Here is a 17538-nt window from a genome sequence, read left to right as displayed (position 1 = left end):
GAAAGCACTAATAAGATATGTAAACCTTTAGCAGTGCTAATCGAGAAGAAAAAGGAATGAGGGGGAAAAAATGAGGGGGAAAAAAATCTCTCAAGAGAATGAAAGGTATGACTAGTTACAACTTGCGAGGGCTAGAGAGAGGAGGGATGGGCAGGCACCGGCTGAGACTGCCCTCAGAAGAAAGGTGATTTTATACAGCGCAGAGATGCAGAGAGGAAGATCTTGGATCAGAGGTGAGTGGGGGGAGGAGGCATTCTGGTACCTTAGACTCTTCTTCGACTTTTTAAGGAATGATGCTTAACCTTGAGTTTGTGGCATTCAGGAAACACGCAGCTGTCTTAAGGATATATACGTTTTCACTCTGCACTATCATTCTACTTCAAAAAGTTTTCCCGCATCTTCTCATGACCTCACTGAAGATGTTTCACTCATCACAGCAAGGTCCTCTGACCATCAAACAGAGCTCGTTAGTTTATTCAGTCTGTTCCGTTATAAGGCATTTCTTATGTTTAGGGTTTTTTGTTTGTTTGTTTCAATAAAGACCACAGATTGTAATCATATCCCAGAAATTTGGCTTTTTAGAAAACTTCTGAGGACTCTCATCAAGGCTGCTTTGGTACCTGGGTGTGGCGTCAATTAGTGGTAGGCCCTCCAGGGGTAAATGGAAGGGGCAAATGTATGTCACTTGATTAGCATTGAGAACCAGGTAAATTTTTGTCTCATCCTTGGTTAAAAGAGAAAATGCTACTGTAGCTGATGGGATTCTGTGGCCAGTACTCCATCAATCTGATCTACTCAATTTTTTAGGGAGGAGCCAGGCCTGATGAGAAATCCAAGAAGGGTCAAGTGAAGGCAGTGTCCAAGGATATGGAAAGTTCTTAGCCTTAAAAAACTCCTGACTGAGGGGAGGGACGGGGTGATAATTAATAGCATGCTAGTCTCCAGGCTTGGCAAATAAGCACTCTTCATTTAAGATTGCCTGGACACCTGGGAAACAGTTCTTGGGCTATATATGACTATCGTAAAGTCAACATAGTCACACAATTGGTGTGGTGACCCACTAGCCAGAGGCCTTGAGAGATGCAATATTAGGGAAGTGAGAGATTGAGGAAGGAGAAGATGCACAATGTGACATGTTCAATCTCACAAAGTTTCATTCAACAATTATTAAATATTAGGAACTGAACATACAAGAATAAAAGAAAAGCTCTTTCCTGTGTTTTCTCATTCATTCATTCAACTGTTTGCTATAATGAGTACACATATCTTCTTTTAATGGACTTGTGCACCACAGCTATGGGTGCACACAGTTGGTATAAGGTATAAGGCCATGAACAAGACACATATGATTGAATACAATAAAGTCACAGGTAGAGTATTGGAATTGTCAATTTAGGTCCCTCAGAGGTCAGCATGGATGAGAGTCCATAAAAGCTCTGAAGGTACCTAATTTAGTTTCCACATGGGATGGGGCAGGAGGCAGAGAAGGCTTCCTGAAGGACGTAACTCATGATATTTGAACGATGAACAGAAGTTAGTAAGGCACAGTACTGAGGAGGGTGGAAGGTGGAGCAGAAAACTTTGTCAGATGTCACTTCCTTAATCCTGTGGTCCACTGAGTTAAGAATACCATCAGGCTCTCCTAACACCATAGCTGGGAACAAGTCTTACAGGATTGCATCCTTTTACATCATTTTATATATTAACAGGAAAGCAGTCTCATCTGTGATGCTGGGGCCACCCTACAACCATACAATGGAACCCCTTGCCACCTTGTCCTGGTGGGTATTCCAGGTTTGCAATCTTCACATCTTTGGCTGGTTACCTCACTGAACATCATGTATACCAAAGCCCTGTTAGAAAACACCCTCATAGTGACTGTAATGTGGATGGATTCCACCCTACAAGAGCCCATGTACTGCTCCCTGTATATTCTGGCTGCTGTGGACATTGTCATGGCCTCCTTGGTAGCGCCCAAGATGGTGAGCATTTTCTCCTTAGGAGACAGCTTCATCAACTTTAATGCTTGTTTCACTCAGATGTATTTTGTCCATGCAGCCACAGCTGTGGAGACAGGGCTGCTACTGGCCATGGCTTTTTGCTATGTGGCCATCTGTAAGCCCCTGCACTACAAGAGAATTCTCACACCTCAAGTGATACTGGGAATGAGTGTGATCATCACCATCAGAGCTATCATATTCATGACTCCATTGAGTTGGATGGTGAGTCATCTGCCTTTCTGTGGCTCCAATGTGGTTCTCCATTCCTACTGTGAGCACATAGCTGTGGCCAAGTTGGCATATGCCCACCCCATGCCCAGTAGTCTCTACAGCTTGATTGGTTCCATTACTGTGAAAACCCACAGAACCTCCATTACTGTGGGTTCTGATGTGGACTTTATCGCCGCCTCCTATAACTTGATTCTTCAGGCAGTATTTGGTCTCTCTGCAAAGAATGCTCAGTTGAAAGCATTAAGCACATGCGGCTCCCATGTCAGGGTTATGGCTCTGTACTACCTACCTGGGATGGCATCCATCTATGTGGCCTGGCTAGGGAAGGACACAGTGCCTTTGCACATCCAGGTGCTGGTAGCTGACTTGTACCTGATCATCCCACCAACCTCAAACCCCATCATCTATGCCCTGAGAACCAAACAAATAAGGGAGCGAACATGGAGCTTGCTGACGCACTGCCTCTTTAACCACTCCAACCTGGGTTCATGAACACAAAGTCTGTTCAGACCTTGAGCATTCCAGTCAAGTTCAAAGATGCCTGAGAGGTCTGTGGAGCTGGTTTGGTTCACCTGGTACCTGGTACTTCTAAGATGAAGCTGTAAAGGGTAACTTTGCCTAACTTTTCAATTTTTAGCAAGGATATAAAAGAAATAATTTTCTGACAATGGTTTTATGGTTTCAATTAACTAGTATCTGAATCAGAGGTAAGTTTGGGAAGAGAATATAGATTTGGGATTTTCCCTTCCTGACCTACACTTCCAACTTAGTATCCTACCAGTCCCTCTGCAGAAGAAACCAACTGTTAGGTACCCCTATACCTGACTGATTTTCTCACAACTGTTCATCTCCTTATGTTATTATATGGAAGCTACTGTTAATATATGTGACCCTGACCTCTGGCCCATTGATGAATCCACTCAACTTGGGTCATGTGCTCACACCTGGACCAGAGTCTGTCTCCAGTCAAAATGGATCCCAGTTTATCTGAGGAGATACAAACTTGGGGTCACTGATGGTGGCCATTTTCCAACACACGAACTTGGAAAGAGAAATCTGTTCCACAGCAAGAGAAACAGATTAGCAAAATGGGATGAAGAAACTGAGTCTCTGGTTCCAATTCATTTTGAACACCTAGGTACACCCCTGTTATTAAGTTCTGTAAGATATACCTCTATAGCCTTTTAATATCCCCACTATTGTTAAGCTAGTTGTAATCAGTATACTAATCACCAGCTTTTTGTTTCTAAGCAACAGAAGCTAAAGCAACGTGAGTTTGGTTTTGACATCTATCTCTTTGCTTCTTAGTCCTGCCTGTGTAACTAAACTGTAAGATACAAAATAAAGGGATCAAATATAACACAGGTCTTTCTTCTTTTGGACATCTCTAAGGAGGTATGCTCTGGGATAAAAAGTTAATAGAGAACAATAATAATAATGAAGTTGAAATATCACCACTCTTTCCAGGTCATCAGATAATTCATTGGTTTTTGTTTTTATTTTTCCCCTTTCAGAAAGTCTTAAACTGAATAATCAGTATATGTTAAAAGAAAGAGATTTTATATGTAAGAGATACATATATTTGACCCTGGTATATTTGAAAATCTTAAGATAATTTCCCAGTAAGTGTTGACAGCAAGTTATTGTATTTGAGTCTTAATATCTCCTTTCTACTGATGAGGAAACAACACTAATTCATAGAGGATATTGAAGATAAAATAATGAATGGAAAGCACATAAAACAATACCTGAATTACTGTATATACTTTAAAAATATACCCAGTAAATTTCTAATTCCATAATTTTAAAGGGTAGCCCTAGGCACTATTGAAACTGTATTCCTACGTAGATCAGCATTCATGTAGTAACTGTTCCAGAGGGATCTCATGCTTAACAACTTAGCATCCATACTCTTTGCTAATATTGATATTTACCTACCTAGAATGTATTCTATTTCTGAATATCAGAGAAGTAGGAATCAACCTCTCAAAATCAGATAACAATGCATTGAGTTCCCAAAGAGTAGAAAAAAGAAACTCTCCTTCAACCCCATAACATAAAACCAAATCAAGATCGTGAGATGGTTAAGCGTATTTGATAAGATTTCAATTTAGTCACACTATTCTTTCTCTACAAGCAACCCAATGATTTGGCTATGCCCATTTAATCAACGAGTTATCAGACGCATTAAAGCATCTGATGGAAAGTGACAAAGGGATAGTCCAGCCTGCATTCAAAACAGAAATTTCTTTTCGGCATTTCAATCAGAAGCCTGCCCTGCCAGCTTTGTGTTTCATTCACGCCAGTACTCACTGAAACTAGCTGAGACCCACCGTTGGTACTCAAATATTGAACTTCATACTTCCCAAAATGGACTGGTTCTCTGCCATGGCTGCCCCAAACAGAAAAACCTGCGCTTCTCCCAATATATTCAGATACGACCCCTGCCCAGCACGTGAAGCAACGTGTGCTCATTTAACTAGAGCCTGGGAGCAACAGTGGACTCTGTGTTAGGATTCTTGAGATTACAGCCAATCCTCCTTGGAAAAAAGAGAGATTGGATTTCCTGTGGGGAGTTGCTACCCCAAGGTTTGCCCGCTGTATCCACCTTTCGCAGGACCCAAGCATTTTACCCTTTGAATAGCCTTTCCCCTCAAGGCTCAGGCATTGCACCCCTTGGTTTCTTTGCCCGCAAAACAAGGATGGGCAAAGTTCACCCCTGCATTGTAGTGAATTATCACACCAAGTTGGAGGTACAACCCTAGGCATTCCAGGGAGCAGTGCAGGCACTCTGCCCTCCACATGGCTACCTGCCTTGTCCCCTTCAGGACCACTTTTGTAATTAGCCATCAAATCAGTTTCTGAACAGGACTGTAATTAAATAACATCCAGTCTTTCATGCCCCTATGAGGCAAGAAGATCTTATTTTCGTTTTGATTCTAGGTATATGAATGAAAGTTCCCTCACTTAAATATGTAGACATGCACACACACACACACACACACACACACACACACACAATGCTAGACTTGGGCTACAATGGTGAAGCAGACAAATAAGGTTCTTGTTCTTAGAAAGGAAGTGTAAGCAACTACCCTAGAGAAAAGGATTTTCATACACTTAAGACCTTTTATCTTTTTGCCTGGTCTTAAAAATCAGACATTATGATAACACATAATATATTTAACCTTGTAATTCTTTTAACAAGTAATCACAGCACCCAAATCAGCTTATAAATGTAAAAACAAAAACAAAAACCCAAAGAGCACATTACAAATAATGCCATTCCACTCCTTAATTCATTCTAGGTTTGAATGAATTTATCACCTAATAATTCTCTTTTTTAGGAAACTTCCAAGATTTGGCCTAATAAAACCACATAAAAGAACACTGATGCAGTTCCTAGACTCTCTGTTAAGTTTCCATGGACATAGCTGGAAGCACTTCCTAAAGATCTATTTCTCAAGTCTATACACACTTCCCCAGGGAGTCCCTGTGCCCTGCCCTGCTCCCCTACACACACAAAGATATATGGTCCCTCTAATGTAGGTCTGTTCAACCCTTTGCCAATACCAGGTCTGTGACTTACCAGTTCATTTCCCTCCAGGCGGATGATAGCAAGTTCTCCCCTTCTACTGCTAATGCTCAAGGAGCAACTTGGAAGCATGGTGAGAGGAATGAGTTTATTTCTCCACTTTGGCCTGTTTCACCTCCTTCATATGTGAACAACCAACACAATTAAGGTAGAAAGACAATTTTTGCTATTCTTTATTACAGGAATGATTTTGCTTCTGCCTGTACCTAACCTAGTATCTACTTTGCTGCCCAATCCTAACTCAACAGTCACTACTTTCAAGCTTAGACTACATCAGAGGTTGTGTTACACGGCATCACAGTGACAATACATAATGTATATATTGTAGCCCCTCACAACAGGCAAAACCCATAGTTCTCATATGCTTGCTTTACAGTTTGTTTCCAGCACAATCATTCCCACATCACACTTTTAAGACCAGTAATGAATTATTTTCGTCACACACAACAATCACTCTGAAGGGCCAATAGCCCAGATATACAGTCTTAATTCCCTTTCATTATCATATATGGCTTTTTCTGGCTAGTCCTATTCTTCCTCCCCACACCTCCCTCCTGCTTTATTCCTTCTGTCACAGATTTAGGGAAGAGAAAGGCAGAATATTTACCAGAACCATGAAGATTCCCTTGGTGACAAACAAAGATCCAAACTTTAGCCCAACGAGCTTGTGGGTGAGCCTTCCTTTCAGTGCATTTGTTTTACATTTGTCTTTGTATTATTTCCATTCTCTACCCTAACATCACAGTCCCTGTTCTAACCCAAAGACAAACACATATAATAGACGCTCAATATATTACCGTGGCCCGGAGTTGGCCAGGGCATGGGTATCTTTTGGTCTAAAAGGACAGGACTGTCAGGAGAGGCCCTAAGAAGCTAAGGCAGTGCTGCAAAGATGCTGTAAAAAGGTGAGATGGGAAGGTTGCCACCACAGGCAAAATCCATGGCTTGCCTTCCCTGTCCCTGAGAAAGGAACAAAAGTACGGGATGGAACTGAGATCTTCACAACAATCCTGCGAGGTAGGAGAGTATGCAGTTACTATACCCATTTTCCCATTGAGGACACTTAAAATCTTTCGAACATTGGGGTGTTTCAGACCTGAATGTAATGAATGATATGCAGACATGTGACCTGAGAAGTGAGTTTGTCAGTCTGGTTTCATTTGAATGTGAGAAATACTTTATAATCTATACACTCTTCTTTCCATCAGCTTTGTTAGAAATAACTGACTGCACTAAGGCCATTTCAGTCTCTTCATCCATGAAGTGAAAATAGAAACAAGGCGTACAGGTTTTCCGATTCTGACATTTAGAGAAAAGCGCAGGACCAGGACACAGGTCTCATTACAGGCTGAGATTAGTGACTTGCCCAGCTTGTGCTCAGAGAGGAGATGGCCACTGGGGCGGTCTGGGCAATTGGTGATGCATTTCTCTAGCTGGGAGGTCAGAGAGTTGGGGTGAAATATGGGTGCTCAGAGGTACCTCAGTACACCTCAGGTGAAGCATCCTCCTGCTGCTATCAGCACAGCAACCAGCTCTGGACACGGACAGTATTCTTCTGGCTTGTCGGTAAACCTGACCCAATGGGTTTCCTGAAGATCGGATCTAATTCATCACCCTCACTGAATTATGGCACTGACAGGGACGGGGAAGAGGGGCGTGACCTGCAGAAAGCACTATCCTGGTCCTTAGAGCCGCTGTGATCCTCACCAAAAGCCTTGTCATACTTCCCGCGGGGGTGCGATGCTCCTTTTGCCGAGCCTCAGCTTTTTAACATGAGTGGTTTAGTGGGAGACTGGCCCAGTAGCGACACACCACTGGGTCAGGCAGAGGAATCCCTGGGTTCCAGGCTCAGCTCAGTTCCAGGGGACACTCATCAGGGGCAGGGTCCTCCAAGACCCCTGCGGGCCAGGCGACATTCCAAGGCCTCTGGGTAAAATGGTGGCTCTCTTAGTCGTCCCCGTCCAGGGAGCAGATGGCCAGGGGAGCGGTGTTGTTGGCTCCGATGCTGTAGCAAGGACTGAAATAGGGCAGGAGGCGCCCAGGGAAGGGATAGTGGGGGAAAGTGAAAATGTGGGAGCCGCTGTCAGTCACGTTGTAGAAGGAGATATCATGGGCCTCATAATCCAGGAAGACTCCCACCCGGCGGGGAGGGACGGGCAAGGACAGGAGTGGGTATTCGTCGGTGCCTGCCCGGTACTCATCGCCCTTCCTCAGCCTGATCACCCAGAATCCGTAGTGGGGGGATAAATAGACCACCTCCTTCCGGTCTACATTTTCCTTACACACTCCCAGGCCCCATTCAGACCTGTCTCCCACCTCCACCTCCCAGTAGTGCCGACCCGAGGAGATGCACTGACTGCCCAGGACGATATTGTAGCGGTAAAATCTCTCAGGATTGTCGGGCAGCTTCTGCTTGGTGTCTCCATAGCGCACGCATTTTCTGTCCTCAGACACGATGAGGCGAGAATAGGCAGTGTCTGGATCCAGCCGCACATCCGCTAGGGAAAAAGATCCTGGTTGGTACCCTGACACAGACTGAGGGGGCCTGGGCGAGGTCTCTGTGATAGATACAGCCAGCGATTTCCGCAGTGACGGGTGGGCGATGGGCATCCAGAGGGCACTGAGCCATTTCATTTCTCCGGGAGGGGCCCCGCCCCCCGCTCATCACAATCCCGCCGAGCGTTCATTACCTGCATACGTCTTCAGGATCTCTCTGAGCCCCAGCACACGGCAGTCCGTCTTCAGCTCCAGCGAGACTGGTTCTGGTCTCTGCAGGCTCCAAGACTTGCTCCTGATAGAGAGGGGTAGGCCTTGGGGCCAGAAGTCCTGGCTCTGCCACATGGGCCTTCCCTTAGTACAGGGAAGGGGGCTTGGCCAGGGACGGGGTCAGCGAGGTGCCCCTCCCCAGCAATACCAGGCAGAGCAGAGATGTGATGATTATTTGACTGAGCTGAACGGCTTGTGGCACAGAGAGAATATTCACATACCTAGGCCATGGGAAGGGTTAGGTGTGAATCTGACATTGGGAGAGGAAGAGGTGTACTGCAGAGGAGAAGGGCCCATATGCAGACTCAGAGCACCGATGCTGCTGGAGACAGCTGCAGTCTTCTCCCCTCCTTGGGCCATCTACTTGAAACCATACATTTTATAGCTCTACCTGAAACTCTTATTGGTAATGCTTGAAATGAATTTGGCCAAGCACAAAGAAGAAAAAAGAAAGATGCTGAAAGCTTCCTTAGCCAATACAATGGAAGGGGCAGAAGATTACGGACCAGCACCCACTTTTCTATAGGTACTTGGTCTACGTTCCTTCCCCACTTCTGGCTCTGGCCAGGACCCACTTTCTCTTACAGGGCTGTCGAGGGGCTCCAGAGATGGAAACATACCTGTTTAAGACTTCCTGAATACCCTAGAAGGAGAAAAAGATATGCAGCACATGAGTATGCCCCATTCCTTGGAGGGACCAGACAGACACAGAGCTGTAGGAGGGAGTTTCTCCGAGGAAAGGGGAAGGCAGAGAGCAAAGCTGGAGAGAAGGCGTGTAGAGGGAGCGGGGGAGAAGCCTACAGAAGGCAGGCAGGGCAGGCTGAGCCCTGGCTTCACTGGCCAACTTCGGGCTCCATCTCAACTCTCTGGCCAGAGGGACGGACGGGTATGATGTGAGGGCCGCCTAGACAATGTCCCTCTAGGAGGCCACGAGGTCATCCACCCAACCAGGGGTAGGGGAACAGCCGGCATTAGCAGCGGGTATACGGAATCCATATCTGGTAGGCTGAGTGCTGACAGGTCCCACTGAAGACGAGGTCCCCCCTCTCCTACAGTCCCAGGCCACCCTCAGCTCTTGCTCAGACTTCCCAGGAAAGCCTGCCCCTCACCTGCAGCATCCAGCGGACAGGCCTCTGAGACCTTTCTTCCAGCTCTGCGATCATCCTCCACAGGACCCGGCTCTGCTGGATGAGTGCGTTGTGACTCACCCCCAGTTTCTGCGTGGTCTCCCCTTCCTCCTGCTCCAGGCTGGCCAGAGCGGCGGCGGCCTCTACTTCCAGCCGCCGACCTGGTGGCTGTTTTTTCTTTAGTAATCGCCGGTACTTCTCAAACTCCCATATGATGCTCTGCTTGCGGGTTTCCACCTGTATCTGTAAAGCCAAGATCAGAAATCAGCACGGATACTGGTCGTGTAAGGGCCACCCAGGATTGAGGACGCTGGTATGTGCACACACACACGCACTCTGGAATGTCCTGGTACCAACTGTGTGCCAGGCACTGTAGAGGCACAGACAAAGGATATGATTTTTCCTAACTTCCTGTTCCCACAGCTCCAGTACATGCTCCTCAGTCCCTATTACTAACCCTTGTTGACCCCAGGAGGGCCCAGGATATTACCTTTGCACTATATATTCCAGACTATTTTCCATTTTCAGAATAATATATTCTATTTTCAGAATAATGACCAGGCAGTGTAACAACTACACTGTCAGATGATTTTGCTTCTTACTGGTATTGTTATCAATTCTATATGCTGTTTTAGACTGATTCAGTGTTACCTTCCGTCGATCACAAGTTCTGATAGTTTGATAGTTGTGGGCCTTGGGTTTATTTCTGAAGTGATTTTCCACTATTTTAATGACTTAACTTTTAGTAAATATGCTTTAGCTGAGGAAAGAGAAACAGAAACTATGCTTTACTAAGCATTATACAAGTCATACCTCTGTGAGCTAAAGCATATGTGAGGTGTGTACTTTTCCTTTCTCACATATGAGGAGAGCCCAGAAGTTATCTCTACATCACATTCAAGAAACTGGAAGTGAGTGGTCCCAAGGCCAGCTGAAGGCCACACACCTAGTAGAGAAAGCGGGCATGAGGACCCCAGGCTCTCTGACCTCAAACCCCACATTCTGCCTCACAGAGATGAGGAAGGTACCATGGGCCAGCTTCAGGACAACACAGGGACCACACAGACTCCTTTCCCCAGGGGGCAACTTGCCTTCCAGTTTGCAGTTCGTTTCCTCTCACCAACTTCCAGCTTCCAGGCCTCTTCTTGCTCTTTCCTCAGATGTTCCAAAGCCTCATGGAGTTTCCACTGAAAGAGACAAAAACCTCATGAGGACACCTCGGGCAGCCTGGGTGGATAGCCAGGCTTCCTAGCATTGGTAGGTGATGGGAAAACAAGCATCCCTCAGGGGGTGGGCCAGAATGCATGCTGGGAGAAAAGGGAACACCACAGAGGGAGCAGATTCCTGCCCAGATTACATCCAAGGTCTCTCAATCTGAGAATCATTTCAACTCCCACAGTCTCTAAGTTTCTGTAAAGCAGAAGAAAAGGTCCATTTCCAACCTGGCCAGAAAACTATCTTGGACTTTTCCTATCCATGCCTCTTTTTATCCTTATCTGCTTTGTTATCCTACAGCCTCCTAAACCTTGTTATTCAAAGTGTGGTCCACGTGTGTCAGCAGCATCAACATCACCTGGGAGCTTGTTAGCAATGCAGGATCTTGGGCTTCACCCCAGACCTCCTGAATTTTAGCAAGACCCTTGTGTGGTTCATATGCACCCTAAAGATAAGAAGTACCATCCTAGACTCTAATGCAAGAGATGACTACTGGGAAGCATAAAGTAATCTCATAATAATATGGACTTATTAAAGATGTACCAACAAAACTGAGGCTTAGAGAGTGACCTACGCAAAGTCACTCATCTAGTAAATGGTTGGGCTGGGATTTAACCCAGCTCTTTAACTCTTATGCCTATGGTATACTGCCTCCCTATTCTAATACTTGCAAAACAAAATAAATAAATACTTTTAATTTTTCAGAAATTCTTTTTGCATAGGAAAACAGCTAATTCAGGGGATTCATCTTACAATTTTACCTTCTAATCTCAACTTCAAAAAAGAGAATTAAGACCAGTACAGGATCAATGGATCACAGAATCATTGGGATAGTGATTCCAATAAAGATATGTCAGCATGGACATCTAAGGAAAATATAAGAAGTTAGAAGTTGATAGGATAGCTATAAAAAAGGAGCAGTGGGTGTCAGAGATGGCTCCCCCTATTGCCCCCAATAAATAGAAGGTAAGGAGAAGAGAAAGAACAGTGGCTGAAGAGTAAGAAGGCCTTTGATCTTCCTTTAACTAACTTAAGTCAGAAGGGTCCCTACAACATCAGACAATCTCACTCAATCCTAAATGACTCAGCCACAGTCCCTTCTAGCTCTAAAACCAATGATCATGATCTCAAATTTCTAAGCCTTTGTTTTGTCTATAAAATGAGGAGTTTAAAGTGACTCACCTGATGTTCAATGATTATCTGTGGCATTGCTAGGAGGAGTTTGCACGCTCTGATAGGTACAGACTTGACCACCTCATCCAAGGCGCCCAGAACCCCAACTAGACCAAAATGGTCTCCCTCAAATTCTTAGTAAGGAAAGCAAGTTTGGGTTAGGCATTAAACCTGTTGGGACTGGGGTGAGGTGTGGAAGTGGGAAAGAAGGAAGTCAAAGGAGGTCACAAACGTAAGGAGAGGAATGGCTCACAGGTCCCTGGGATCTGGGGGTGCGAGAAGCCAAAGGAATCAGCTCTCATTTTGTCTCTGGGGTCCCTGGTCAAGTTCTTGATCTAGAGATAGCCAAGTGAAGGGCAGGGGAGAGACTGGGGGGAGCTGGCCTTAATCTCCCACCTTATAATCCCAGGCGACATCCTCCATGGGCACAACACTGTGGGCCTCGTGCTCGGGGGACCGGCCACAGGCCTCGCACACGATCAGGCCATCCTCTTTGCAGAACATCTTAAGCTGCTCCTCGTGGGTCTCGCACACGTCGCCCTTCAGCCCCATTCCTGGATGCAGCCCTAGCCGTCGGACTTTTTCTACAACGTTGGCCAGCTGCCAATTAGGCCGCAGGTTCCTTGGCTGGACGGGAGCCCGGCAGAGGGGACACGAGTAACCCCAGTTCTGGGATTCTCCTGGGACCTCCCAGAGTCCAGAGAGACAGTTGTGGCAGAAGCTGTGGCCACAGTCGATGCTCACGGGCTCTTTCAGGAAGGTCATGCAGATGGGACAGGCCACTTCTTCTACAACGGCTTCCACCAATGCTGCGGGATCCATGGCTCCTGTCACACCCTCCTCAGAATATGAATAAAACCAGGCGGAGCCACTGAAGGCTGAGAAGAACGAAAGAAACCCAAATAAGGGATAAAAGAGCAGAAGAGCAGAGGGATAGGTAAAAGGGATAAGTAGTGACTGAAAAAAATAACTTCCTCTTTTGGATCCTTTATGAACCCTGTTTAATAAGCTCTGGCCTTCCCAACTGAATCCACTGGGTCACGTTTCTCACGCCATGGAAGGGACATCAGGGGATGCCTGAATGTTGGGATGCTGGGAATTCTCAGTTCCCATTCACCTGGTCATCTCTGACCCTCCTGTGGGTTCGCTCGCCAGCCCATTCTCACTCCACCTCCCTTGTGCTCTCGAAATCAGCACTGTTTCTCTTGAACTTCGTGTGGTTTCACTCTCCAAAATAAGGCCAGAAATACCCACCTTCCTCACTCTCTAGGATGTTTCCATGTATATTTATGTACGTCAAGGTGCAGAAAAGGTAATATGCCAGAAGCCCATGGCCTATATGCTCAATTTGTTTTCTTGTGTTGCACACTGAAGTGTAAGGTATAAGGGAACCAGCAACTCTCCCCACCTCCTGTAAACCTCTGCCCACTTCTCCAGCACTAACAACCGCTAAGATGCCAAGACACCCTCCTCAGTGATACATTAGAAGCAGATATGGACAAACAGCCCTTGGAAGATAAAAACAAAGGTCATCTGATGATAATTAAACCCATATTGATGAATCCACTACTCCAGCAAGAAACCTGAGATTTCTGCTAGGGCCATATGTGGGCACAGAACTTGAATGACCAATGGCAGGCTCTTGGTACAGTTGACAATGTTTATTTGTTCACCATGCAAGTCTGTGTTACCAGTTAGTCTATAAAGGGAAAAGCCCTGATGGTCTTAGTCATCATTGTATCCTTAGGACCTAAAAAGTGCCTGTCATGCAGTTATTGCTGAATAAACATTTGCTGAAGGAATAAATGAGCTAGACACAGAAAACAGTTCTAAAACCCAAAATGCTTTTATAATTAAGTTAGGGAGTTGAGAGCATATTATACATTAATAATAAAAGCGAGCACTCCTTGAGTACACTATACGCCAGGCACTCTTCTGAGCATTTTACATGGATTGGCTCAATGTATTTCAAAACCCTAAGTAGAAACCATTATTCTACCCTCCCCTCATTTAACAGATGCTTGGTCCTGGGCTCTGCCATTCTATCTTGGGCAAAGTACTTAACCTCTCCAGCTGCAAAGTATAATAAAAATTCAAGAGGAGAGAGAAATCACTGTGGTTTAATGGTAGTCCTGTGAGGTTTCCTGAAGGAAGTGGGGCAGTAAGTAGATTTTGCAGAACTGTCTGTTACAGGCCATCAGCAGGTCCTGCCTTCTCACTGGCCTCCCTGTCTCTTACTTTTCCTCCTCCCACTGTCACTACCAAACTGTAGGACCAATATCCTAAAACCTTGTTTTACTAAATCACTAACCTACTGAAGAGCCTATCCTGGTTCCCCAGCCCTCAGTCCAACAAGAAGCTCTCTCTTCACCCTGAAACAGCCCAGTCAAGCAAAAGGAGGAACTTCCACATTTTCTCGCAGACCCCATGTCCATTCATTCCACCCACTTGGATTCCTGCTGTCCTCCCAGCTTGAAATGACTTCTCCAAATTCCTGCTCTTAATGTCATTTGACACATATGTGTTTATTGTCTTACTTCCCACAGTAGAAGTTTCATGAGGATACTGACATACTCTATTTTGTTCACGACTATATCCCTAAGGCCAGAAACAGTGCTCAAATATTTTTGAATACACGAGTATTAAATGTAAATATTAAGGTCTAGCTGATAGTAGGCTGGATATGGAAGAAATGTCAATATCCTCATCTACCACCACGGAGGGGCCCCAAGAACTACTACCTAAGGATGACACAACAGAGGCTGATATCTATGATTTAAAGCTACAGAGATTAACAAAGAATTGAAAATAGCTACTGAAAAGCTGAGAAGATGGTGGAGAAGGGAAGTGAGGTAAAGAAATATCAAAATGATACATCAAGAAATGCGATGGAAGCACATTATTTAGATTTAGTAGAGGGTCATGAAAAGCTCTAAACGTGAACAAGTTAAATGTAGTGGCCTCTGCAAAAAAGGATTTAGGGGCGGGCATCTATTGCCTTATTCTTTTGTTTTCATGATACACAGATTACTTAGACAAAACTTTAATTATTAAACATTTAATTGCTTCAACCGTGCATTTGGCACAGTGGGAAGCCTTCTAGGAAAGTCATTTGCGGGGGGTGGGGGGGGGCGAAGCAGGGAAGAGACTCGAGAGGAGGGGCCAAAGTGGGAAGTGAGGAGGCGGTGACCTCCGGGGTTCGGGAGGAGAGAGGGGGAGGGTAACCTCCGGGCCACAGGACGCCGGGCAGGGCCCGAGGGTCCCGGGCCGGTGGGGGCAGAGTAAGGCTGAGGGCCTGCAGGACCTCTGAAGAGGCACAACTGTCTACCCACCTCCCTTCTCAGCCGGGAGTAGCGCCCCGAGGCTGAAACCAAACGTGGAGACGCCCGCTTGGTTCCCACGGCCGAGTGTCCGCAGCTTCCGAACCGGCTGGCCCAGCCAGCCCGGCACTTACCGCCGGCTCGGAGACCAAGGCCTCAGCAGCACCCAGCTCCTTGGTTTCTCCTGCAGGATTCCGAGGCCCCGCCCACACGGCCGGAGCCAATGAGCTCGCCGGCGGCATCTTTGTGGGAGCAGCCAATCATAGACAGGGAACAGGACAACCCTAGCCAATCGGAGGAGGGGACAGGGCCCCGCACACCTCTTGGCCGGACGGCGTATTTTCTCTTCGGTTTTTCTGGCCTCTTCCCCCACTCAGAGCCCTTTAAACTGTAAGAGGGCCCAGGAGCCAGTCGAGGACGGGTCGAAGGGGTGAGGCCCTTGGATGAAGCCCCTCGGGCCATGCAGTAACAGAGGCCTAGCTGGCCCTCGGCTCAAAGAACCCCTTGTGCCTCACGCTTACGCTCTGGATGACTAGTGGCTCTTCAGAGCGAACCTTGTTCCTTCCGGGTCGTAGCCCCGGACCTAATGCTGTTCCTTTGCCAGTTTTCCACGTTAAACTCAGCAGCCTGTGAGATCAGCCATGTCTGATTCTGAGACCCAATTTAGTGCGGGGCTGGGCACTGATAATGCAGTGGACTCTGCACTTTCCTGCAAGATGAGCGACCTCTCCTGGCTCCAGGCTGATGGTGGTTTCTCATAAAAAACCCTGGGTTTTCTTGGCAAGCTCTTATCCTTCAGTACTTCAGCAGGCAGTCTCTCATCACTATTGCCACATCCCCCCCTTCAGAGTTAGAAGCAGATGGTGGGAACTGGCGGAGGAGAAGTGGAATTCCTCGTCTGAAACTGCTATACAAATTGGAAAAAAAATTTAAACGAGCGGTGTTCGTCCCTCGCCTAAACACACAGACATGTGCACACGCAAAGTCATACTTAAGGCAGTGATTTCGGTTTTTCTTTGTAGTCTCTGCACCTTGTCCTTTTCCTGATACTTCAGTGTTTACTGAATAAGCAAATAAAGGCACATCCTGCCTGTGTGGAAAATAACCAGGAAATCCTCCAACTGAAGCCCAGTTCCAAATGATTTTCTTGTTGGGACTGATACTCTTTGGTTCTTCATGCCAATGTCAGGGCTCAGGCCATGGTTGAAATTCTGAAGGGTGAGGCCCAGAAAATTCCTGAAACAAATGGGACCATGAGCAAAAAAAGAAGAAAAGAGGTAGCTGAGGTCTGAGCTGTACCCTGTGTCTCACCTGGATCTATAGGCACGGCTGCCTAACAGAGTAGTAAATGGATTAATCGGAACAAGCCACTTTAAACATTTATTGAGCATTCACTTTTTGCACTTTGTGCTGGATGCTGGAATTACAACCATAGGCCACAGACTGTTTAAGGAACTCAAAATCAAGTTAGTTGTACAGTGAGCCCTTAAATATTGCAGGGGCCACCTGTACAGTCAAAAATATGCATATAACTTTTGACTCCCCCAAACCTTAACTGCTAGTAGCCTACAGTTGGCCTGAAATCTTACCAATAACATAAAACAGTCGGTTAATACATATTTTGTTTGTATTATATGCTTATAATAAAGTAAACTAGAGAAAAAACGTTAGCAAGAAAATTATAAGGAAGAGAAAATGCATTTACTATACTGTACTATATCAACATCATAACTTTACATCTTCTGTTTAAAAGATGAATCACCAGTCTATCAGTACATACATCAATATTGTCTTATACAAAACACTGTAGATGTTATAGATATTATTAACACTAGACATAAAAAATGAAAAGATAATGTGAAAAAGAAATTAATATTTGTAGTTATAATAATTCATGCATTGATAACAAAGAAGCAGCAATATGATTGCTTTGTGGTAGCCTATATAATTGATATGATTGCTTCACCGTAGCCTAGCCTATACACTAATGAAGGAATCATTATAAAATTTTTATGGCATTCAGTATTATAGTCATATTAATAATATAGTATTGGAAACACTTTCATTTTTTAAAAAACAACTTAAATGTGATGATAGGCTGATATAAAATT

General features: G+C 45.5%; 2 protein-coding genes across 5 annotated transcripts; one reads left to right on the top strand and one right to left on the bottom strand.

Annotated features, from left to right (window-relative positions):
- Positions 1-431: 431 nt before the first annotated feature.
- LOC113625089 (olfactory receptor 52I1) lies at positions 432-2723 on the top strand. Its single transcript, XM_027115566.1, is given in 2 exon segments — positions 432-1756; positions 1759-2723. Coding segments are annotated over 2 exon segments (993 nt in total). The 5' UTR covers positions 432-1728.
- A 2673-nt stretch (positions 2724-5396) lies between these two features.
- Positions 5397-15884, bottom strand: TRIM68 (tripartite motif containing 68). Of its 4 annotated transcripts, XM_027115565.1 has the most exons (8): positions 15562-15884; positions 12504-12985; positions 10811-10906; positions 9702-9962; positions 9213-9235; positions 8517-8617; positions 8184-8324; positions 5397-7843 (listed from the first exon to the last, which is right to left on the bottom strand). In XM_027115565.1, the coding sequence occupies exons 2-8, from the start codon at positions 12927-12929 to the stop codon at positions 7680-7682; spliced, it is 1212 nt and encodes a 403-aa protein (XP_026971366.1). In that variant the 5' UTR covers positions 12930-12985; positions 15562-15884; the 3' UTR covers positions 5397-7679. The 4 variants fall into 4 exon arrangements, with proteins under 4 accessions (XP_026971366.1, XP_026971365.1, XP_026971363.1 ...); XM_027115564.1 differs by having other exon boundaries at positions 5397-8324; positions 9801-9962; positions 15562-15882; XM_027115562.1 differs by having other exon boundaries at positions 5397-8324; positions 15562-15880.
- Positions 15885-17538: the final 1654 nt, after the last annotated feature.

The sequence above is a fragment of the Aethalodelphis obliquidens genome, unplaced genomic scaffold (genome assembly GCF_003676395.1).
Source record: "Aethalodelphis obliquidens isolate GAN/ISIS:26980383/991018 unplaced genomic scaffold, ASM367639v1 scaffold14, whole genome shotgun sequence".
NCBI lineage: Eukaryota > Metazoa > Chordata > Mammalia > Artiodactyla > Delphinidae > Aethalodelphis > Aethalodelphis obliquidens.
Note: the sequence above shows the minus strand (reverse complement) of the source record. Positions and strands in the feature narration are given on the sequence as shown.

Bases quoted from the DNA above. Each gene is read 5' to 3' on its own strand.
- TRIM68 (XM_027115562.1), bottom strand. From the start codon at position 12,929: ATGGATCCCGCAGCATTGGTGGAAGCCGTTGTAGAAGAAGTGGCCTGT. The intron at 9,236-9,701 runs GTGAGGGGCAGG...TTCTCCTTCTAG, and splicing joins CTGTCCGCTGGATGCTGCAG to GGTATTCAGGAAGTCTTAAA. The intron at 8,325-8,516 runs GTAATGAACGCT...CTTTTTCCCTAG, and splicing joins GATCCTGAAGACGTATGCAG to CGGATGTGCGGCTGGATCCA.